The sequence below is a fragment of the Engystomops pustulosus genome, chromosome 10 (assembly GCF_040894005.1).
Source record: "Engystomops pustulosus chromosome 10, aEngPut4.maternal, whole genome shotgun sequence".
In the NCBI taxonomy this organism is placed as follows: domain Eukaryota; kingdom Metazoa; phylum Chordata; class Amphibia; order Anura; family Leptodactylidae; genus Engystomops; species Engystomops pustulosus.
The window spans coordinates 102,052,573-102,077,375 of record NC_092420.1 but is presented as its reverse complement, the minus strand read 5'-3'; the positions used below and the strand labels follow the sequence as shown (position 1 = coordinate 102,077,375).

The 24,803-nt window shown below is 48.7% G+C and overlaps 1 protein-coding gene across 3 annotated transcripts in view; it reads right to left on the bottom strand.

The window, feature by feature from the left end:
- The window catches only part of ST6GALNAC3 (ST6 N-acetylgalactosaminide alpha-2,6-sialyltransferase 3), a 247,921-nt gene extending 233,738 nt beyond the window's left edge, over positions 1-14,183 (bottom strand). For all 3 annotated transcript variants that reach the window (XM_072126955.1, XM_072126958.1, XM_072126956.1), the window contains exon 1: positions 13,935-14,183. In XM_072126955.1, the coding sequence (XP_071983056.1) occupies positions 13,935-13,952 (18 nt within the window). In that variant the 5' untranslated portion in view covers positions 13,953-14,183. The remainder of the gene's footprint in view (positions 1-13,934) is intronic.
- Positions 14,184-24,803: the final 10,620 nt, after the last annotated feature.

The window sequence follows — 24,803 nt, the reverse complement described above, 5'->3', positions numbered from 1 at the left end:
TATAACTACTATAATACCGCCCCCTATGTACAAGAATATAACTACTATAATACTGCCCCCAATGTACAGGAATATAACTACTATAATACTGCTCCCTATGTACAGGAATATAACTACTATAATACTGCCCCCTATGTACAGGGATATAACTACTATAATACTGCCCCCTATGTACAAGAATATAACTACTATAATACTGCCTCCTATGTACAAGAATATAACTACTATAATACTGCCTCCTATGTACAAGAATATAACTACTATAATACTGCCTCCTATGTACAAGAATATAACTACTATAATACTGCCTCCTATGTACAAGAATATAACCACTATAATACCGCCCCCTATGTACAGGAATATAACTACTATAATACTGCCCCCTATGTACAGGGATATAACTACTATAATACTGCCCCCTATGTACAAGAATATAACTACTATAATACTGCCTCCTATGTACAAGAATATAACCACTATAATACTGCCTCCTATGTACAGGAATATAACTACTATAATACTGCCCCCTATGTACAGGAATATAACTGCTATAATACTGCCCCCTATGTACAGGAATATAACTACTATAATACTGCCCCCTATGTACAGGGATATAACTACTATAATACTGCCCCCTATGTACAGGAATACAACTACTATAATACTGCCCCCTATGTACAGGAATATAACTACTATAATACTGCCCCCTATGTACAGGAATATAACTACTATAATACTGCCCCCTATGTACAGGAATATAACACTATAATACTGCCCCCTATGTACAGGGATATAACTACTATAATACTGCCCCCTATGTACAGGAATATAACTACTATAATACTGCCCCCTATGTACAGGAATATAACTACTATAATACTGCCCCCTATGTACAGGAATATAACTACTATAATACTGCCCCCTATGTTCAAGAATATAACTACTATAATACTGCCCCCTATGTACTGGAATATAACTACTATAATACTACCCCCTATGTACTGGAATATAACTACTATAATACTGCCCCCTATGTACAGGAATATAACTACTATAATACTGCCCCCTATGTACAAGAATATAACTACTATAATACTGCCCCCCATGTACAAGAATATAACTACCATAATACTGTCCCCTATGTACAGGAATATAACTACTATAATACTGCTCCTATGTACAAGAATATAACTACTATAATACTGCCCCCTATGTACAGGAATATAACTACTATAATACTGCCCCCTATGTACTGGAATATAACTACTATAATACTACCCCCTATGTACTGGAATATAACTACTATAATACTGCCCCCTATGTACAGGAATATAACTACTATAATACTGCCCCCTATGTACAAGAATATAACTACTATAATACTGCCCCCCATGTACAAGAATATAACTACTATAATACTACCCCCTATGTACTGGAATATAACTACTATAATACTGCCCCCTATGTACAGGAATATAACTACTATAATACTGCCCCCTATGTACAGGAATATAACTACTATAATACTGCCCCCTATGTACAGGAATATAACTACTATAATACTGCCCCCTATGTACAGGAATATAACTACTATAATACTGCCCCCTATGTACAGGAATATAACTACTATAATACTGCCCCATATGTACAGGAATATAACTACTATAATACTGCCCCCTATGTACAAGAATATAACTACTATAATACTGCCCCCTATGTACAGGAATATAACTACTATAATACTGCCCCTATGTACAGGAATATAACTACTATAATACTGCTCCCTATGTACAGGAATATAACTACTATAATACTGCCCCCTATGTACAAGAATATAACTACTATAATACTGCCCCCTATGTACAGGAATATAACTACTATAATACTGCCCCTATGTACAGGAATATAACTACTATAATACTGCCCCCTATGTACAGGAATATAACTACTATAATACTGCCCCCTATGTACAGGAATATAACTACTATAATACTGCCCCATATGTACAAGAATATAACTACTATAATACTGCCCCCTATGTACAAGAATATAACTGCTATAATACTGCCCCTATGTACAAGAATATAACTACTATAATACTGCCCCCTATGTACAAGAATATAACTACTATAATACTGCCCCCTATGTACAAGGATATAACTATTATAATACTGCCCCCTATATAGAGCTGTATATATCTTCCAATGCTATATAAACCCCACTATATGGATTTGTAGCACGTTAGGACGCAGTCACTTGCAGGATAACGCGGTGGGTGCGGTACAGTTCTGCTGATGGTGTCTCGCCCGCAGCACAGAGGTTACATAACTGGTCTCATCGTTTCGGGCTTTTCTTTGCTGTTTTATTACTGCGCTGATATAACAGCTGACTCTTCATATACACAAAATGCCATTTCTGATCATTTTACTCCCAATTAATTTTACTGATGTAAACAATTGATAAGGACGGGGCGGTAAGACTGGTCCATGTGTGTTTCATTATAAAAAAAAGTTAAATTCCTTTAAAGGGCCGGTACACCAACAATGAACAGCTCACCCAGCATGGTGGATCCCTTTAAAGGCTTTGCTCCTAGGTTCAATTCCAACCAAACCCTCCAGTTTCCATTATAGAAAGTTGACCCCAGTGGGTACGGGGTAAGCACCCACTAGGCTACCACAGACACCCTGCTCTTAAAGGGGTTGTCCAGAGACTAAAAAACATGTCTGCTTTCTTCCAATAACAGCGCCACACCTGACCCTGGAATTGCAACTCTGCTGCATGGAAGTGACTGGAGCTGCGTTGCAGGACGGGTACAAACCAGGGTCGGGTGCGGCGCGGTTATTGGAGGGAAGCAGCCATGTTTTTAAACCTCTGTACAGTCTCAGCATCACATATATTCAGCCTCTTTTGTGACAATCTACCCAATTCTTGTTGTGTGTTTGCAGGTTTTTATCACATACATGGAGCCATATTTGTTGGCTCGCGCTTATGTCACTATGGCCGCGCTATACAGCCAAAACTACGCTGCAGAGAATGATCAGGGCAGTTGCCCATAGCAACCAATCAGAATCCAGCTCTCATTCTGCAGCAGAACATTTTTACATTAAAGCTGCGACCTGATTGGTTCCCATCACCAAATCTACTCTAGTCCTGGTTTGGGCCTAGTCATTCAGTCTGTAGGTGCAGTTACAGTGAAAGACTTTCCCTCTTTATGTTATGTGTAACCTGAGCGGCCGCCGGGCAGTGACTGCTGACATCTTCCAGCAGTGAGGGAAACAGATGTTCCCTGCTGCCCAGATACAGCGTCACCTCTGCAGCCGCTCTCCATTTCACCCCAAAAGCTTCCTGTCTACCGAGGACAATGTCTTGCACTATAAAGGGGCAAAGAATCTCCTAAAACAGCCCCCGGCCACAGCATGGAGTCCCGAACACTAAATCTGTGCAAAAAAAATTCACAAAAACACTTTCTGCTTCTATTCATTATTTTCAAGATCTCTGATTGCTTTCTGTGAATGGAGTCGATCTCCTTTACATCCAGATACTGACATCAAATCTAGTCCAGGCAAATGCAGCAGATAAATTCTCATTCCTGAGGTGATGCTTTGTTACAATGTATCAGCGCAGGGGAAATGTATCTGTCTGGAGTCCAGGCCACGGAGGATTTTCTAGATAAAACTAGACTCGGCTGTGATCTCGCAGGCGGCCAGTAAAGTGTTTTGCAACTTTCAGAAGAAAAATTGCACAATTTAAGTTTTTTTGGAACACGTAGAAAGTATAAAATATTTATTTAACTCGCCCCTTGCTCAAACCTCCCCCCACTCACCACTCGTTATAGGGGTACGCAGGGAGTAGTGTAACCCACTATAGTATGGGCACTGCAGCATATATGATTCAGGACCTTCTTAAAGGGGTGTTTAGGATTTTATATATATATATATATATATATATATATATATACACACACCATTCTATAGGGGCTGGATAACTCCCATTCACTTGATCAACTGATCGCTGGGAGCGTTGCCCGTCAGACCCCACTAAAGGCAGATCATCTATATATATGGAACAGAACACCCCTTTAAGAGAAATTCACTATGGCCAATACATGCGGCAGTGATGGGACAGAACATGTTCCCTTCAGTGTTGGTGAGTGAGGGGTTAAGCGATGCTGCTGGGGGCAGCGGTGGCGGTGTACATGTGCAGCGCAGACACACATTGCGGTTACCCCCGACACTCGCCAGTCGTGTAGTAACATATCTGCGCTGATGATTGGAACCATCCGCTGCCTCTGCACATTACTGAGGCAAACCGCACTGGTGCAAAGGGTTAATGAATGCCAGCGCACAGCTACCATTAAAGGGGTTGTCCAAGAGTTCCAAAAAATTAGGCACCGGGCTGGGGCAGGCTTTTTAAAATAACAGACGAGTACTCTCCTCCTCCTTCTGATGTCCCACTTTATGTGCACAGGATTGTGCTGCAGCGGACACAGCGCAGCAACGACACAAAACTAGCGCAAAAACTACATAGAGACACGTGCAGGCAGTTTCCACATATATTTATGTGCAGTCTACCCTGGCGCCGATCGCTTGATAAATGTGGGCAGCGTCTCTCAATCTGGAGGAGCCGGGTTCTCCTACATTATACAGACCACCCATGTATGTGAATGGACGCAGTGTAATACTTAATGTCACCTGCGGTGGCGCTGTAGAGAAACTACATTTTATTTTTTCAGGCCAATCACTGGGGATTCCAAAAAAGAGAGAGTTTCTAATAATCTAAAGTGCACATCCCCTTTAAATGCAGTGGCCCTTTAAATTACAGTGCATAATATTTGGTAGTGTTATGGTGATTGGCTGAGACATGACTCGGTGATTCGGTTCTATCAGCAAGGGATGACCTCACCCGCCATGACGCAGCTTATTTATCATCAGGAGGGGCCACGAGTACTAGGCAGTAACATATGATACTACACGGGGGAGGGGCCACGAGTACTAGGCAGTAACAGATGATACTACACACGGGGGAGGGGCCACGAGTACTAGGCAGTAACAGATGATACTACACACGGGGGAGGGTCCACGAGTACTAGGCAGTAACAGATGATACTACACACGGGGGAGGGTCCACGAGTACTAGGCAGTAACAGATGATACTACACACGGGGGAGGGGCCACGAGTACTAGGCAGTAACAGATGATACTACACACGGGGGAGGAGCCACAAGTACTAGGCAGTAACAGATGATACTACACACGGGGGAGGGTCCACGAGTACTAGGCAGTAACAGATGATACTACACACGGGGGAGGGTCCACGAGTACTAGGCAGTAACAGATGATACTACACACGGGGGAGGGTCCACGAGTACTAGGCAGTAACAGATGATACTACACACGGGGGAGGGGCCACGAGTACTAGGCAGTAACAGATGATACTACACACGGGGGAGGGGCCACGAGTACTAGGCAGTAACAGATGATACTACACACGGGGGAGCGGCAGAGCGGCGCGGGGGTCAACGTGTTTATAAAATAAAATCTTACTTTGGGTTTATACTGAGATGTTTAGTTCCGAAATTACATCATCCCAAAAATATAAAAAAAAGAAAATACTAAAAACCTACATCAGAAAAGTTACACAATGGAATGGAGAACTATGAAGGCTGAATAATCAATGGCCGATGTATCTCTATGATCGGCTACTAATGCCTGATCCGTGATCGACTGATCTGTAAGATTTACTTCAATGAGATGAAGCTCTTTACCATTAGAGGCTTAGGCGCCGCCCCATTGTCCGTTTAACATGACTAAAAACATTCACAAGAGACTTTGCCTCCGGAGCCGGCGATTATTGAAAGGCTGAATGAACTGAAGTGTAGGATGTGTGGGAATATTCTGGGATCTGGGAGCGGTGAATGTGTGTCCTCCCGATCACAACCAATCAGAGAGCGGAATACAAGTAGCAGGAGGGCGCAGATGATGTGTCATACAGAGCGCGCAGGTACGGGGGGCGCATGCAGAGGTCATGATCAGGACGGCCCCTTTAAGAAGATTCTCGCCTCCCGGTGACTTCTTCCATAATCTTTGACCTTTCATTCAACTTTTCACCTAAAGTTTCAGGACGGATGGAAAAGCGGCTTATGTCCGGCTCCCAGGACACGATCCTCCGGCTATTTATATACAATACACTCCAGGGCTTCTTAAAGGGATGTTACCATTAAAGGGACATTCAACTACTATACAAAATGATTGAGACTATTGCTCCCTGGTATCAGCCGTTTAGGGTTGCGACGTGTTATTGGGATTATGTAGAAGAAATCCAGAAATCCCTCAGTGTACATCGTTATATCCCTGCATACACTCACACTCACATACAAGATGTCACACTCGCCTCTCATGTGGTGACAGTCGTCTCTCATACACTGAGCTTGCGCTTTACTCGCACTTTCCATAAGTTCACACTCAGCATTGGACCATCATACTCACCACTGATATGCTAAACTTACCCTCCCCTACAATGAGTGTGCACTCACTTACCTGCACTCACATCGCATACACTCAGGCCACAATCTCAACTCTCACCCACCTACTACCTACCTGCACTCTTACCGCGCATGTAGTGACAGTCGTCTCTCATACACTGAGTTCATACTCTCCTACACTGAGCGTACACTCACTTCGGAGAACGCACGTATTATTACACACACTCCCCTCTGATACACTCTATTCCCAATCATACAGTGACGGTCATGTCTCATACACTCGCACTTCTCATGTATCACACACTCACACTCACTACCCACTTCTCATACACTAAACTCAGATTCCCCTCATACAAGGTAAGAATAAGAGAGATGAGTGTGAGTTTAACCTCAGAGTAGACGAGGTGAGTGAGTAAAGAGTGGGGAGGTGAGTGTATGCCCTCTGATACACTGAGCTCACACTCACCTCTCATACTGTCCCCATAGGCTCCTGTTACCTGGAGCTTTTACATGGAAGGTGATGAGTGCCTCAGGTCTCACACTCACAGACTCTCAGCTCACTCCTCATACACTCACAGGTCACACTTATCTCACACTCAGACTCTCAGCTCACTCCTCATACACTCACAGGTCACACTTATCTCACACTCACAGACTCTCAGCTCACTCCTCATACACTCACAGGTCACACTTATCTCACACTCACAGACTCTCAGCTCACTCCTCATACACTCACAGGTCACACTTATCTCACTCACAGACTCTCAGCTCACTCCTCATACACTCACAGGTCACACTTATCTCACTCACAGACTCTCAGCTCACTCCTCATACACTCACAGGTCACACTTATCTCACTCACAGACTCTCAGCTCACTCCTCATACACTCACAGGTCACACTTATCTCACACTCACAGACTCTCAGCTCACTCCTCATACACTCACAGGTCACACTCATCTCACACTCACAGACTCTCACTCCTCATACACTCACAGGTCACACTTATCTCACACTCACAGACTCTCAGCTCACTCCTCATACACTCACAGGTCACACTTATCTCACACTCAGACTCTCAGCTCACTCCTCATACACTCACAGGTCACACTTATCTCACACTCACAGACTCTCAGCTCACTCCTCATACACTCACAGGTCTCACACTCACAGACTCTCAGCTCACTCCTCATACACTCACAGGTCACACTCATCTCACACTCACAGACTCTCAGCTCACTCCTCATACACTCACAGGTCACACACTCACAGACTCTCAGCTCACTCCTCATACACTCACAGGTCACACTTATCTCACACTCACAGACTCTCAGCTCACGCCTCATACACTCACAGGTCACACTTATCTCACTCACAGACTCTCAGCTCACTCCTCATACACTCACAGGTCACACTTATCTCACACTCACAGACTCTCAGCTCACTCCTCATACACTCACAGGTCACACTTATCTCACACTCACAGACTCTCAGCTCACGCCTCATACACTCACAGGTCACACTTATCTCACTCACAGACTCTCAGCTCACTCCTCATACACTCACAGGTCACACTTATCTCACACTCACAGACTCTCAGCTCACTCCTCATACACTCACAGGTCACACTCATCTCACACTCACAGACTCTCAGCTCACTCCTCATACACTCACAGGTCACACACTCACAGACTCTCAGCTCACTCCTCATACACTCACAGGTCACACTTATCTCACACTCACAGACTCTCAGCTCACGCCTCATACACTCACAGGTCACACTTATCTCACACTCACAGACTCTCAGCTCACTCCTCATACACTCACAGGTCACACTTATCTCACACTCACAGACTCTCAGCTCACTCCTCATACACTCACAGGTCACACTTATCTCACACTCACAGACTCTCAGCTCACTCCTCATACACTCACAGGTCACACTTATCTCACTCACAGACTCTCAGCTCACTCCTCATACACTCACAGGTCACACTTATCTCACACTCAGACTCTCAGCTCACTCCTCATACACTCACAGGTCACACTTATCTCACACTCACAGACTCTCAGCTCACTCCTCATACACTCACAGGTCACACTTATCTCACACTCACAGACTCTCAGCTCACTCCTCATACACTCACAGGTCACACTCATCTCACACTCACAGACTCTCAGCTCACTCCTCATACACTCACAGGTCACACTTATCTCACACTCACAGACTCTCAGCTCACTCCTCATACACTCACAGGTCACACTTATCTCACACTCACAGACTCTCAGCTCACTCCTCATACACTCACAGGTCACACTTATCTCACTCACAGACTCTCAGCTCACTCCTCATACACTCACAGGTCACACTTATCTCACTCACAGACTCTCAGCTCACTCCTCATACACTCACAGGTCACACTTATCTCACACTCACAGACTCTCAGCTCACTCCTCATACACTCACAGGTCACACTTATCTCACTCACAGACTCTCAGCTCACTCCTCATACACTCACAGGTCACACTTATCTCACACTCACAGACTCTCAGCTCACTCCTCATACACTCACAGGTCACACTTATCTCACTCACAGACTCTCAGCTCACTCCTCATACACTCACAGGTCACACTTATCTCACTCACAGACTCTCAGCTCACTCCTCATACACTCACAGGTCACACTTATCTCACACTCACAGACTCTCAGCTCACTCCTCATACACTCACAGGTCACACTTATCTCACTCACAGACTCTCAGCTCACTCCTCATACACTCACAGGTCACACTTATCTCACTCACAGACTCTCAGCTCACTCCTCATACACTCACAGGTCACACTTATCTCACACTCACAGACTCTCAGCTCACTCCTCATACACTCACAGGTCACACTTATCTCACACTCACAGACTCTCAGCTCACTCCTCATACACTCACAGGTCACACTTATCTCACACTCACAGACTCTCAGCTCACTCCTCATACACTCACCTTCACTCACAGGTCACACTTATCTCACACTCTGGGGGTCATTTATCTTTATTTTTATCTGTATTTTTCGGACACTTATCATTTCAAATTGTCTAAAATTTGGGAAATGTTTTGGCGCAAAAACTTCGGACCAAACCCGTCCTTAAGGAAAACGTAGAAAAGAAGTCGCTTTAAAAAAACCGAAATAGATAAATTTTACACAAAATAAAAGAGAAAACAATAAATGAGGAGAAAGACGGGAAAAACCTGGAACAAGGAGAAAAGATCAATGACCCCGATGTGCGTCTGTCATACACTCACTCACTTTACTGAGCCCGCACTCATCTCTCAGCTCACATCCACTGATCCTTCATACACTCACCTTACACGTCTCTCACATAAAGCTTAGGCTCTCAGCTCATACTTACTCCTCATATTCTGAGCGCACACTCACCATCTCATCAGCTCACACTCATTTATTTTACTCTCACATTGCACTGACCTGTAATACTCTCATCTTACACGAGCCGACACTCCTCTCCCATACACTCACATCTACAATACTCTACTCACACTCATCTCATACACTCTCAGTGTTCACATTTATTGTATTGGGTCCCACTCATCTCAATCACACTCACCTCTCACGTGTAGTCTCAGGCCACACTCGTCTCTCATACACTCACCTCTCACGTGTAGTCTCAGGCCACACTCGTCTCTCATACACTCACCTCTCACATGTAGTCTCAGGCCACACTCGTCTCTCATACACTCACCTCTCACGTGTAGTCTCAGGCCACACTTGTCTCTCATACACTCACCTCTCACGTGTAGTCTCAGGCCACACTCGTCTCTCATACACTCACCTCTCACGTGCAGTCTCAGGCCACACTCGTCTCTCATACACTCACCTCTCACGTGTAGTCTCAGGCCACACTCGTCTCTCATACACTCACCTCTCACGTGTAGTCTCAGGCCACACTCGTCTCTCATACACTCACCTCTCACGTGTAGTCTCAGGCCACACTCGTCTCTCATACACTCACCTCTCACATGTAGTCTCAGGCCACACTCGTCTCTCATACAGTCACCTCTCACGTGTAGTCTCAGGCCACACTCGTCTCTCATACACTCACCTCTCACGTGTAGTCTCAGGCCACACTCGTCTCTCATACACTCACCTCTCACGTGTAGTCTCAGGCCACACTCGTCTCTCATACACTCACCTCTCACGTGTAGTCTCAGGCCACACTCGTCTCTCATACACTCACCTCTCACGTGTAGTCTCAGGCCACACTCGTCTCTCATACACTCACCTCTCACATGTAGTCTCAGGCCACACTCGTCTCTCATACACTCACCTCTCACGTGTAGTCTCAGGCCACACTCGTCTCTCATACACTCACCTCTCACGTGTAGTCTCAGGCCACACTCGTCTCTCATACACTCACCTCTCACGTGTAGTCTCAGGCCACACTCGTCTCTCATACACTCACCTCTCACGTGTAGTCTCAGGCCACACTCGTCTCTCATACACTCACCTCTCACATGTAGTCTCAGGCCACACTCGTCTCTCATACACTCACCTCTCACGTGTAGTCTCAGGCCACACTCGTCTCTCATACACTCACCTCTCACGTGTAGTCTCAGGCCACACTCGTCTCTCATACACTCACCTCTCACGTGTAGTCTCAGGCCACACTCGTCTCTCATACACTCACCTCTCACGTGTAGTCTCAGGCCACACTCGTCTCTCATACACTCACCTCTCACATGTAGTCTCAGGCCACACTCGTCTCTCATACACTCACCTCTCACGTGTAGTCTCAGGCCACACTCGTCTCTCATACACTCACCTCTCACGTGTAGTCTCAGGCCACACTCGTCTCTCATACACTCACCTCTCACGTGTAGTCTCAGGCCACACTCGTCTCTCATACACTCACCTCTCACGTGTAGTCTCAGGCCACACTCGTCTCTCATACACTCAGCTCTTCTACTTTCAGCGCATACTCACATCTTATAGACTCACATCACATTCACCTCACACTCACATCTAAGCACACTCATCTCCCATACACTCAGACCAGACTCACCTCTCAGCGACTGCTTAGTCATCTCCCATAGGGGGAAGACACACGTGGCGTTTTTGTCCATTTTTAATTGCGCAAATTCGGAAAAACGCACTAGCTAAAAACGGCCCAAAAACGGTCTAAAAACGGCAAGTGTCACCACCCATACACTGAGCTCTCTTACTGTCAGATCACACTCACACGCTGCTCAATCATCTTCTGTACACATCTCCCGGCTCTCTTAGCTGACACTATATACAGCTCACACTCAACTCTTGTGCATAAACTGACACTCACACTTGCATTTCATACATACACTCAGCTCCCCCTCAGCTGAGTGTCCACTCATACTACCTCTTATGCATAGTATAAACTCACACTTACTTAGTCTCAGTGTCTGCTCACACTCACTTCTCATACATAGACACTGTACGTCACACTTGCATCTCATACATACACTCAGCGCACTCACCTCTCATACATACACTCAGCGCACTCACCTCTCATACATAATCTAGCACTCACCTAATATATAGTCTTGCCTCACCCTCATCTCTCTGAGTGTCCGCTCACACTCACCTCTCATGCACTCACCCGTTTCACACTCAGTATAATGTCAGCCTCATCGGTCTGAGTGTCCACTCACACTCACCTCTCATACATAGTATACACTCACCTCTCATACATAGTATACACTCACCTCTCATACATAGTATACACTCACCTCTCATACATAGTATACACTCACCTCTCATACATAGTATACACTCACCTCTCATACATAGTATACACTCACCTCTCATACATAGTATACACTCACCTCTCATACATAGTATACACTCACCTCTCATACATAGTATACACTCACCTCTCATACATAGTATACACTCACCTCTCATACATAGTATACACTCGCCTCTCATACATAGTATACACTCGCCTCTCATACATAGTATACACTCGCCTCTCATACATAGTATACACTCACCTCTCATACATAGTATACACTCACCTCTCATACATAGTATACACTCACCTCTCATACATAGTATACACTCACCTCTCATACATAGTATACACTCACCTCTCATACATAGTATACACTTGCCTCTCATACATAGTATACACTCGCCTCTCATACACAGTATACACTCACCTCTCATACACAGTATACACTCGCCTCTCATACATAGTATACACTCGCCTCTCATACATAGTATACACTCGCCTCTCATACATAGTATACACTCGCCTCTCATACATAGTATACACTCGCCTCTCATACATAGTATACACTCACCTCTCATACATAGTATACACTCACCTCTCATACATAGTATACACTCACCTCTCATACATAGTATACACTCACCTCTCATACATAGTATACACTCACCTCTCATACATAGTATACACTCACCTCTCATACATAGTATACACTCGCCTCTCATACATAGTATACACTCGCCTCTCATACATAGTATACACTCGCCTCTCATACATAGTATACACTCACCTCTCATACATAGTATACACTCACCTCTCATACATAGTATACACTCACCTCTCATACATAGTATACACTCACCTCTCATACATAGTATACACTCACCTCTCATACATAGTATACACTCGCCTCTCATACATAGTATACACTCACCTCTCATACATAGTATACACTCACCTCTCATACACAGTATACACTCACCTCTCATACATAGTATACACTCACCTCTCATACATAGTATACACTCACCTCTCATACATAGTATACACTCGCCTCTCATACATAGTATACACTCACATTCACCATCAGTCTCAGATCACACTCACTTCTCATTCAGTGTCTGCTCACCCTCATCTATCTGAGTGTCCAATGTAATGTCACCCTCATGTATATCTGAGTCTCCGCTCACACTCAGTGTAATGTCACCCTCATGTATATCTGAGTCTCCGCTCACACTCAGGGTAATGTCACCCTCATGTATATCTGAGTCTCCGCTCACACTCAGTGTAATGTCACCCTCATGTATATCTGAGTCTCCGCTCACACTCAGTGTAATGTCACCCTCATGTATATCTGACTCTCCGCTCACACTCAGTGTAATGTCACCCTCATGTATATCTGAGTCTCCGCTCACACTCAGTGTAATGTCACCCTCATGTATATCTGAGTCTCCGCTCACACTCGGTGTAATGTCACCCTCATGTATATCTGAGTCTCCGCTCACACTCAGTGTAATGTCACCCTCATGTATATCTGAGTCTCCGCTCACACTCAGTGTAATGTCTCCCTCATGTCCTCCTCTCCTCCTCCCGCATCCCGCGCTGCAGACACCCGGCCAGAGAGCTCCATCCCCGGCTCCTCCCGGCTCCCCGCCCGCTCTCCCCTGCCGGGGCCGTTACCTTCATGATGCCGGCCATGGCCTCTCCTCTCCGGGATCCTCCGCAGGATCAGCCGCTCCCTCCGTGCAGCTCAGCCCCAGCGGCGGCAGCGGCCATCAGCGCCGGGAACCGAGCGCCTGCTCCCGGCCACAGCGACACCTCCTCCCCGCAGCCAGAGCCGGAGCCGGGGGCCTGGAGCCGGCGCCTCCCCCGGTCACATGGGGCTCAGCGCGGACCCCCTGCCCAGCATCAGGATATAGTGCGGACCCCCTGCCCAGCATCAGGATATAGTGCGGACCCCCTGCCCAGCATCAGGATATAGTGCGGACCCCCTGCCCGGAGATAGTACAATGTATCCCCCTGCCCAGCATCAGGATATAGTGCGGACCCCCTGCCCAGCATCAGGATATAGTGCGGACCCCCTGCCCAGCATCAGGATATAGTGCAGACCCCCTGCCCAGCACCAGGATATAGTGCGGACCCCCTGCCCAGAGATAGTACAATGTATCCCCCTGCCCAGAGATAGTACAATATATCCCCCTGCCCAGCATCAGGATATAGTGCGGACCCCCTGCCCGGAGATAGTACAATGTATCCCCCTGCCCAGAGATAGTACAATGTATCCCCCTGCCCAGAGATAGTACAATGTATCCCCCTGCCCAGAGATAGTACAATGTATCCCCCTGCCCAGAGATAGTATATAGTGCGGACCCCCTGCCCAGAGATAGTACAATGTATCCCCCTGCCCTGTATATACAATGTATCCCCCTGCCCAGAGATAGTACAATGTATCCCCCTGCCCAGAGATAGTACAATGTATCCCCCTGCCCAGAGATAGTACAATGTATCCGGCTCTGTATAGTGCACCCCCTGCCCAGAGATAGTACAATGTATCCCCCTGCCCAGAGATAGGACAATGTATCCCCCTGCCCAGCACCAGTATATAGTGCGGACCCCCTGCCCAGCACCAGTATATAGTGCGGACCCCCTGCCCAGCATCAGGATATAGTGCGGACCCCCTGCCCAGAGATAGTACAATGTATCCCCCTGCCCGGAGATAGTACAATGTATCCCCCTGCCCAGAGATAGGACAATGTATCCCCCTGCCCAGCACCAGTATATAGTGCGGACCCCCTGCCCAGAGATAGTACAATGTATCCCCCTGCCCAGAGATAGTACAATGTATCCCCCTGCCCAGAGATAGTACAATGTATCCCCCTGCCCAGCACCAGTATATAGTGCGGACCCCCTGCCCAGAGATAGGACAATGTATCCCCCTGCCCAGCACCAGTATATAGTGCGGACCCCCTGCCCAGAGATAGTACAATGTATCCCCCTGCCCAGAGATAGTACAATGTATCCCCCTGCCCAGAGATAGTACAATGTATCCCCCTGCCCTGTATATACAATGTATCCCCCTGCCCAGAGATAGTACAATGTATCCCCCTGCCCAGAGATAGTACAATGTATCCCCCTGCCCAGAGATAGTACAATGTATCCCCCTGCCCAGAGATAGTACAATGTATCCCCCTGCCCAGAGATAGTACAATGTATCCCCCTGCCCAGAGATAGGACAATGTATCCCCCTGCCCAGAGATAGGACAATGTATCCCCCTGCCCAGAGATAGGACAATGTATCCCCCTGCCCAGCACCAGTATATAGTGCGGACCCCCTGCCCAGAGATAGTACAATGTATCCCCCTGCCCGGAGATAGTACAATGTATCCCCCTGCCCAGCATCAGGATATAGTGCGGACCCCCTGCCCAGAGATAGATAGTACAATGTATCCCCCTGCCCAGCATCAGGATATAGTGCGGACCCCCTGCCCAGAGATAGTACAATGTATCCCCCTGCCCGGAGATAGTACAATGTATCCCCCTGCCCAGAGATAGTACAATGTATCCCCCTGCCCAGCACCAGTATATAGTGCGGACCCCCTGCCCAGAGATAGTACAATGTATCCCCCTGCCCGGAGATAGTACAATGTATCCCCCTGCCCAGCATCAGGATATAGTGCGGACCCCCTGCCCAGAGATAGATAGTACAATGTATCCCCCTGCCCAGCATCAGGATATAGTGCGGACCCCCTGCCCAGAGATAGTACAATGTATCCCCCTGCCCAGAGATAGTACAATGTATCCCCCTGCCCAGCACCCGTATATAGTGCGGACCCCCTGCCCAGAGATAGTACAATGTAACCCCCTGCCCAGAGATAGTACAATGTATCCCCCTGCCCAGAGATAGTACAATGTATCCCCCTGCCCAGCACCAGTATATAGTGCGGACCCCCTGCCCAGAGATAGTACAATGTATCCCCCTGCCCAGCACCAGTATATAGTGTGGACCCCCTGCCCAGAGATAGTACAATGTATCCCCCTGCCCAGCACCAGTATATAGTGCACCCCCTGCACAGAGATAGATGGTACAATGTATCCGGCTCTGTACAGTGCACCCCCTGCCCAGAGATAGTACCATGTATCCGGCTCTGTATAGTGCAGCCCCTGCCCAGCGATAGTACAAAGTATCCGGCTCTGTATAGTGCACCCCCTGCCCAGAGATAGTACCATGTATCCGGCTCTGTATAGTGCAGCCCCTGCCCAGCGATAGTACAAAGTATCCGGCTCTGTATAGTGCACCCCCTGCCCTGTGTATACAATGTATCCCCCTGCCCAGCATCAGGATATAGTGCGGACCCCCTTCCCAGAGATAGTACAATGTATCCCCCTGCCCAGCACCAGTATATAGTGCGGACCCCCTGCCCAGAGATAGTACAATGTATCCCCCTGCCCAGCACCAGTATATTGTGCGGACCCCCTGCCCAGCAATAGATAGTACAATGTATCCCCCTGCCCAGAGATAGTACAATTTATCCGGCTCTGTATAGTGCACCCCCTGCCCTGTGTATACAATGTATCCGGCTCTGTATAGTGCACCCTCTGCCCAGCAATAGTACAATGTATCTGGCTCTGTATAGTGCACCTTCTGCCCAGCGATAGTAAAATGTATCCGGTTCTGTATAGTGCACCCCCTGCCCAGCAATAGTACAATGTATCCGGCTCTGTATAGTGCACCCCCTGCCCAGCAATAGTACAATCTATCTGGCTCTGTATAGTGCACCCCCTGCCCAGCAATAGTACAATCTATCCGGCTCTGTATAGTGCACCCCCTGCCCAGCACCAGTATATAGTGCACCCTCGACCCTGCACCAGTATATAGTGCACCCCTTGCCCTGTGTATACAATGTATCCCCCTACCCAGCGATAGTACAATGTATCCGGCTCTGTATAGTGCACCCCCTGCCCAGCGATAGTACAATGTATCCGGCTCTGTATAGTGCACCCCCTACCCAGCGATAGTACAATGTATCCGGCTCTGTATAGTGCACCCCCTGCCCAGCGATAGTACAATGTATCCGGCTCTGTATAGTGCAGCCCCTGCCCAGCGATAGTACAATGTATCCGGCTCTGTATAGTGCACCCCCTGCCCAGCGATAGTAAAATGTATCCGGCTCTGTATAGTGCACCCCCTGCCCAGCGATAGTACAAAGTATCCGGCTCTGTATAGTGCACCCCCTGCCCAGCGATAGTACAATGTATCTGGCTCTGTATAGTGCACCCCCTGCCCAGCACCAGTATATAGTGCACCCTCGACCCTGCACCAGTATATAGTGCACCCCTTGCCCTGTGTATACAATGTATCCCCCTACCCAGCGATAGTACAATGTATCCGGCTTTGTATAGTGCACCCCCTGCCCAGCGATAGTACAATGTATCCGGCTCTGTATAGTGCACCCTCTACCCTGCAATAGTATATAGTGCACCCCCTGCCCTGCTATAGTATATAGTGCCCCCTTGCCCTGCACCAGTATATACTGCATCACCTGCCCTGCACCAGTATATAGTGCACACCCTGCCCTGTTATAGTATATAGTGCACCCCCTGCCCTGTTATAGTATATAGTGCACCCCCTGCCCTGCACCAGTGTATAGTAAACCCACTGCCCTGTGATAGTATATAGTGCCCCCCCCTACAGCAGTATATAGTGCACCTGATGCCCTGCGATAGTACAATGTATCCAGCTCTGTATAGTGCCCCCCCCTGCCCTGCACCAGTGTATAGTGCCGCCCCCCTGCCCTGCACCAGTGTATAGTGCACCCCCTTCGCCCAATTATATGAAACACAACCTTTACACCATTTTACATAACATAAAATGTTTAATAAAAGGTGATCGAAAGGTCACACAGTCATTCTAATAATAGCAACTAAAACGTCGGCTCATCTCGCAGGAAAGTGACCCCTCCCCCAGCTCCGTACACAAAAAGTAAGAAAATGTTATTAGTGTAAAAAATAGCAAAACTATTTTTTTTCATACACATTGGGGCAGATTAACTAAGGGTCGCGGATCGCACTTTCATCGGACTGTTCATGGTTTTCGGGGAATGCGCCGCTGCTTTCATGCGGCAGAAGTGGGGGGAGGGGCCATTGGACGATCCGACTGATTCGGACTGAGGAACAGGATTTAACTTTCAAATTGTGTCGCTTAGTGAATGGCGGCACTGGGCATTATCGGCGGAGCAATGCACTTTGGATGAAATCCTCGGCCGGTAAGTGAATGAGCCCCATAGTTTTAATTTGTGAAAATGTATTAAAACACAATAAAAGCAATCAACGTGATATCCCCGCGATCACACCGAACCAAAGTACAAAGCAGACGTGTTATTGGGAGCGTACGGGGAAAGTCGTAAAGACTGAGCCAACAATAAAGTGACAAATGCGTTTTTTCACCAATTTCACCACATTCAGCTTTTTCCGGCTTCCCGGTACATGTCCTGGAATAATAAATAATATCACTGAGAAGACAAATTTGTTACACTGAAAATAATCCCTCACCCGGTTCTGTACACGGAAAAATAAAAAAGCTATGGATTTCTGAAGGCTGCGTCCTTAAGGGGTTAAAGGGATATTCCCAAGAAGACAAGATTCTTATATACACTCAGGATAACAAAGTATCACATTGTCTAATTCCCTGTTATTAACAATAATCCAGCATCTCACAGATATAATCCCGCCGGTCTCTATTAGTCCTGCTGTATACAATTCCAGTTGCCCGGGATCTGACCCCAAATCTTCTGATATTTATGGTAAGGCAGATTCTTCTCATGAATAGCTTCTCCTGTCTGCACGATGCAGTGTGATCTCTGCCCCTCCCCCTTGCCTTACAAGACCAGCTCCGACACAGGCACTTCCTGCCAGCAGGCAGCAGTGTGCAGAGACGTACTCTACAAATTACAGATGAGATAAAGTCTTTATATCAGGGGAAGGAGCAGTGATGGGACATCCGGCTCTTCTTAGTGATCTGGCTCATTAGGCTTCGCTCACTAAAAAGAGACGAATCTTCTGGCTCCTGAACGTCTCCCTATTATATATATAATAGGGAGCCACAGGCCAGACGGTCACCCCACTTTTAACCCTATTGTATCGGGTAAAAGGGGCATGATGAACCAGTTATGGGCAGGGTTACGGGAGCCATCGGCTCTTGGAACCGGCTCGTTCCCGAACGACACATCACTAGGGGGGAGGCATGCAGAAGATGTGTCTATGTGTGTTATAGCTAAGTTATCATTGTGTCATTGGGGCAGATTTACTTACCCGGTCCATTCGCGATCCAGCGGCGCGTTCTCTGCGGTGGATTCGGGTCTTCCAGCGATTCACTAAGGCAGTTCCTCAGCCGTCCACCAGGTGTCGCTGCTGCGCTGAAGTTCCCCGAGGTCCGCCGGATTGCACAATCCATTGCCGGGTGAAGGTAAGTGCGTGTCCAGCGACACTTTTTTTTTAAAAAAAATGCGCCGGTTTCTCCGAATCCAATTCAGTGGAAATCGGCGCAAAATGGAAAAATTCGGTTAACCCGTTGCAAAAACGCGAATCAGGCCCTTAGTGAATGACCCCCATTGTGTTTTATATCCATCACATGAATCTGTGTTTCATCTCTTTCTATGAGGGATCATGAAGTGTCTGCTCAGAGAGTCTCCGCTCACAGCACAGAGGGATCATGAAGTGTCTGCTCAGAGAGTCTCCGCTCACAGCACAGAGGGATCATGAAGTGTCTGCTCAGAGAGTCCCCACTCACAGCACAGAGGGATCATGAAGTGTCTGCTCAGAGAGTCTCCGCTCACAGCACAGAGGAATCATGAAGTGTCTGCTCAGAGAGTCCCCACTCACAGCACAGAGGGATCATGAAGTGTCTGCTCAGAGAGTCTCCGCTCACAGCACAGAGGAATCATGAAGTGTCTGCTCAGAGAGTCCCCACTCACAGCACAGAGGGATCATGAAGTGTCTGCTCAGAGAGTCCCCGCTCACAGCACAGAGGGATCATGAAGTGTCTGCTCAGAGAGTCCCCGCTCACAGCACAGAGGAATCATGAAGTGTCTGCTCAGAGAGTCCACGCTCACAGCACAGAGGAATCATGAAGTGTCTGCTCAGAGAGTCCCCGCTCACAGCACAGAGGAATCATGAAGTGTCTGCTCAGAGAGTCCCCGCTCACAGCACAGGGGGATCATGAAGTGTCTGCTCAGAGAGTCCCCACTCATAGCACAGAGGAATCATGAAGTGTCTGCTCAGAGAGTCCCCGCTCACAGCACAGAGGGATCATGAAGTGTCTGCTCAGAGAGTCCCCGCTCACAGCACAGAGGAATCATGAAGTGTCTGCTCAGAGAGTCCCCGCTCACAGCACAGAGGAATCATGAAGTGTCTGCTCAGAGAGTCCCCGCTCACAGCACAGGGGGATCATGAAGTGTCTGCTCAGAGAGTCCCCACTCATAGCACAGAGGAATCATGAAGTGTCTGCTCAGAGAGTCCCCGCTCACAGCACAGAGGGATCATGAAGTGTCTGCTCAGAGAGTCCCCGCTCACAGCACAGAGGAATCATGAAGTGTCTGCTCAGAGAGTCCCCGCTCACAGCACAGAGGGATCATGAAGTGTCTGCTCAGAGAGTCCCCGCTCACAGCACAGAGGGATCATGAAGTGTCTGCTCAGAGAGTCCCCGCTCACAGCACAGAGGGATCATGAAGTGTCTGCTCAGAGAGTCTCCGCTCACAGCACAGAGGGATCATGAAGTGTCTGCTCAGAGAGTCCCCGCTCACAGCACAGAGGGATCATGAAGTGTCTGCTCAGAGAGTCCCCGCTCACAGCACAGAGGGATCATGAAGTGTCTGCCCAGAGTCCCTGCTCACAGCACAGAGGAATCATGACGTGTCTGCTCAGAGAGTCCCCGCTCACAGCACAGAGGAATCATGAAGTGTCTGCTCAGAGAGTCCCCGCTCACAGCACAGAGGGATCATGAAGTGTCTGCTCAGAGAGTCCTCGCTCACAGCACAGAGGGATCATGAAGTGTCTGCTCAGAGAGTCCCCGCTCACAGCACAGAGGGATCATGAAGTGTCTGCTCAGAGAGTCTCCGCTCACAGCACAGAGGGATCATGAAGTGTCTGCTCAGAGAGTCCCTGCTCACAGCACAGAGGGATCATGAAGAGTCTGCTCAGAGAGTCCCCGCTCACAGCACAGAGGGATCATGAAGTGTCTGCTCAGAGAGTCCCCGCGCACAGCACAGAGGAATCATGAAGTGTCTGCTCAGAGAGTCCCCGCTCACAGCACAGAGGGATCATGAAGTGTCTGCTCAGAGAGTCCCCGCTCACAGCACAGAGGGATCATGAAGTGTCTGCTCAGAGATTCCCTGCTCACAGCACAGAGGGATCATGAAGTGTCTGCTCAGAGAGTCCCCGCTCACAGCACAGAGGGATCATGAAGTGTCTGCTCAGAGAGTCTCCGCTCACAGCACAGAGGGATCATGAAGTGTCTGCTCAGAGAGTCCCCACTCACAGCACAGAGGGATCATGAAGTGTCTGCTCAGAGAGTCTCCGCTCACAGCACAGAGGGATCATGAAGTGTCTGCTCAGAGAGTCCCCGCTCACAGCACAGAGGGATCATGAAGTGTCTGCTCAGAGAGTCCCCGCTCACAGCACAGAGGAATCATGAAGTGTCTGCTCAGAGAGTCCACGCTCACAGCACAGAGGAATCATGAAGTGTCTGCTCAGAGAGTCCCGGCTCACAGCACAGAGGGATCATGAAGTGTCTGCTCAGAGAGTCCCCGCTCACAGCACAGAGTGATCATGAAGTGTCTGCTCAGAGAGTCCCCGCTCACAGCACAGAGGGATCATGAAGTGTCTGCTCAGAAAGTTCCCGCTCACAGCACAGAGGAATCATGAAGTGTCTGCTCAGAGTGTCCCCGCTCACAGCACAGAGGGATCATGAAGAGTCTGCTCAGAGAGTCTCCGCTCACAGCACAGAGGGATCATGAAGTGTCTGCTCAGAGAGTCCCCGCTCACAGCACAGAGGGATCATGAAGTGTCTGCTCAGAGAGTCCCCGCTCACAGCACAGAGGGATCATGAAGTGTCTGCTCAGAGAGTCCCCGCTCACAGCACAGAGGAATCATGAAGTGCCTGCTCAGAGAGTACCCGCTCACAGCACAGAGGGATCATGAAGTGTCTGCTCAGAGAGTCCCCGCTCACAGCACAGAGGGATCATGAAGTGTCTGCTCAGAGAGTCCCCGCTCACAGCACAGAGGGATCATGAAGTGTCTGCCCAGAGAGTCTCCGCTCACAGCACAGAGGGATCATGAAGTGTCTGCTCAGAGAGTCCCCGCTCACAGCACAGAGGAATCATGAAGTGTCTGCTCAGAGAGTCCCCGCTCACAGCACAGAGGGATCATGAAGTGTCTGCTCAGAGAGTCCCCGCTCACAGCACAGAGGGATCATGAAGTGTCTGCTCAGAGGGTCCTCGCTCACAGCACAGAGGAATCATGACGTGTCTGCTCAGAGAGTCCCCGCTCACAGCACAGAGGGATCATGAAGTGTCTTCTCAGAGAGTCCCCGCTCACAGCACAGAGGGATCATGAAGTGTCTGCTCAGAGAGTCCCCGCTCACAGCACAGAGGAATCATGAAGTGTCTGCTCAGAGAGTCCCCGCTCAGAGCACAGAGGGATCATGAAGTGTCTGCTCAGAGAGTCCCCGCTCACAGCACAGAGGGATCATGAAGTGTCTGCTCAGAGAGTCCCCGCTCACAGCACAGAGGAATCATGAAGTGTCTGCTCAGAGAGTCCCCGCTCACAGCACAGAGGGATCATGAAGTGTCTGCTCAGAGAGTCCCCGCTCACAGCACAGAGGGATCATGAAGTGTCTGCTCAGAGAGTCCCCACTCATAGCACAGAGGAATCATGAAGTGTCTGCTCAGAGAGTCCCCGCTCACAGCACAGAGGGATCATGAAGTGTCTGCTCAGAGAGTCCCCGCTCACAGCACAGAGGAATCATGAAGTGTCTGCTCAGAGAGTCCCCGCTCACAGCACAGAGGGATCATGAAGTGTCTGCTCAGAGAGTCCCCGCTCACAGCACAGAGGGATCATGAAGTGTCTGCTCAGAGAGTCCCCGCTCACAGCACAGAGGGATCATGAAGTGTCTGCTCAGAGAGTCTCCGCTCACAGCACAGAGGGATCATGAAGTGTCTGCTCAGAGGGTCCTCGCTCACAGCACAGAGGAATCATGACGTGTCTGCTCAGAGAGTCCCCGCTCACAGCACAGAGGGATCATGAAGTGTCTTCTCAGAGAGTCTCCGCTCACAGCACAGAGGGATCATGAAGTGTCTGCTCAGAGAGTCCCCGCTCACAGCACAGAGGGATCATGAAGTGTCTGCTCAGAGAGTCCCCGCTCACAGCACAGAGGGATCATGAAGTGTCTGCTCAGAGAGTCCCCGCTCACAGCACAGAGGAATCATGACGTGTCTGCTCAGAGAGTCCCCGCTCACAGCACAGAGGAATCATGAAGTGTCTGCTCAGAGAGTCCCCGCTCACAGCACAGAGGGATCATGAAGTGTCTGCTCAGAGAGTCCTCGCTCACAGCACAGAGGGATCATGAAGTGTCTGCTCAGAGAGTCCCCGCTCACAGCACAGAGGGATCATGAAGTGTCTGCTCAGAGAGTCTCCGCTCACAGCACAGAGGGATCATGAAGTGTCTGCTCAGAGAGTCTCCGCTCACAGCACAGAGGGATCATGAAGTGTCTGCTCAGAGAGTCCCCGCTCACAGCACAGAGGGATCATGAAGTGTCTGCTCAGAGAGTCCCCGCTCACAGCACAGAGGGATCATGAAGTGTCTGCCCAGAGTCCCTGCTCACAGCACAGAGGAATCATGACGTGTCTGCTCAGAGAGTCCCCGCTCACAGCACAGAGGAATCATGAAGTGTCTGCTCAGAGAGTCCCCGCTCACAGCACAGAGGGATCATGAAGTGTCTGCTCAGAGAGTCCTCGCTCACAGCACAGAGGGATCATGAAGTGTCTGCTCAGAGAGTCTCCGCTCACAGCACAGAGGGATCATGAAGTGTCTGCTCAGAGAGTCTCCGCTCACAGCACAGAGGGATCATGAAGTGTCTGCTCAGAGAGTCCCTGCTCACAGCACAGAGGAATCATGACGTGTCTGCTCAGAGAGTCCCCGCTCACAGCACAGAGGAATCATGAAGTGTCTGCTCAGAGAGTCCCCGCTCACAGCACAGAGGGATCATGAAGTGTCTGCTCAGAGAGTCCTCGCTCACAGCACAGAGGGATCATGAAGTGTCTGCTCAGAGAGTCCCCGCTCACAGCACAGAGGGATCATGAAGTGTCTGCTCAGAGAGTCTCCGCTCACAGCACAGAGGGATCATGAAGTGTCTGCTCAGAGAGTCTCCGCTCACAGCACAGAGGGATCATGAAGTGTCTGCTCAGAGAGTCCCCGCTCACAGCACAGAGGGATCATGAAGTGTCTGCTCAGAGAGTCCCCGCTCACAGCACAGAGGGATCATGAAGTGTCTGCCC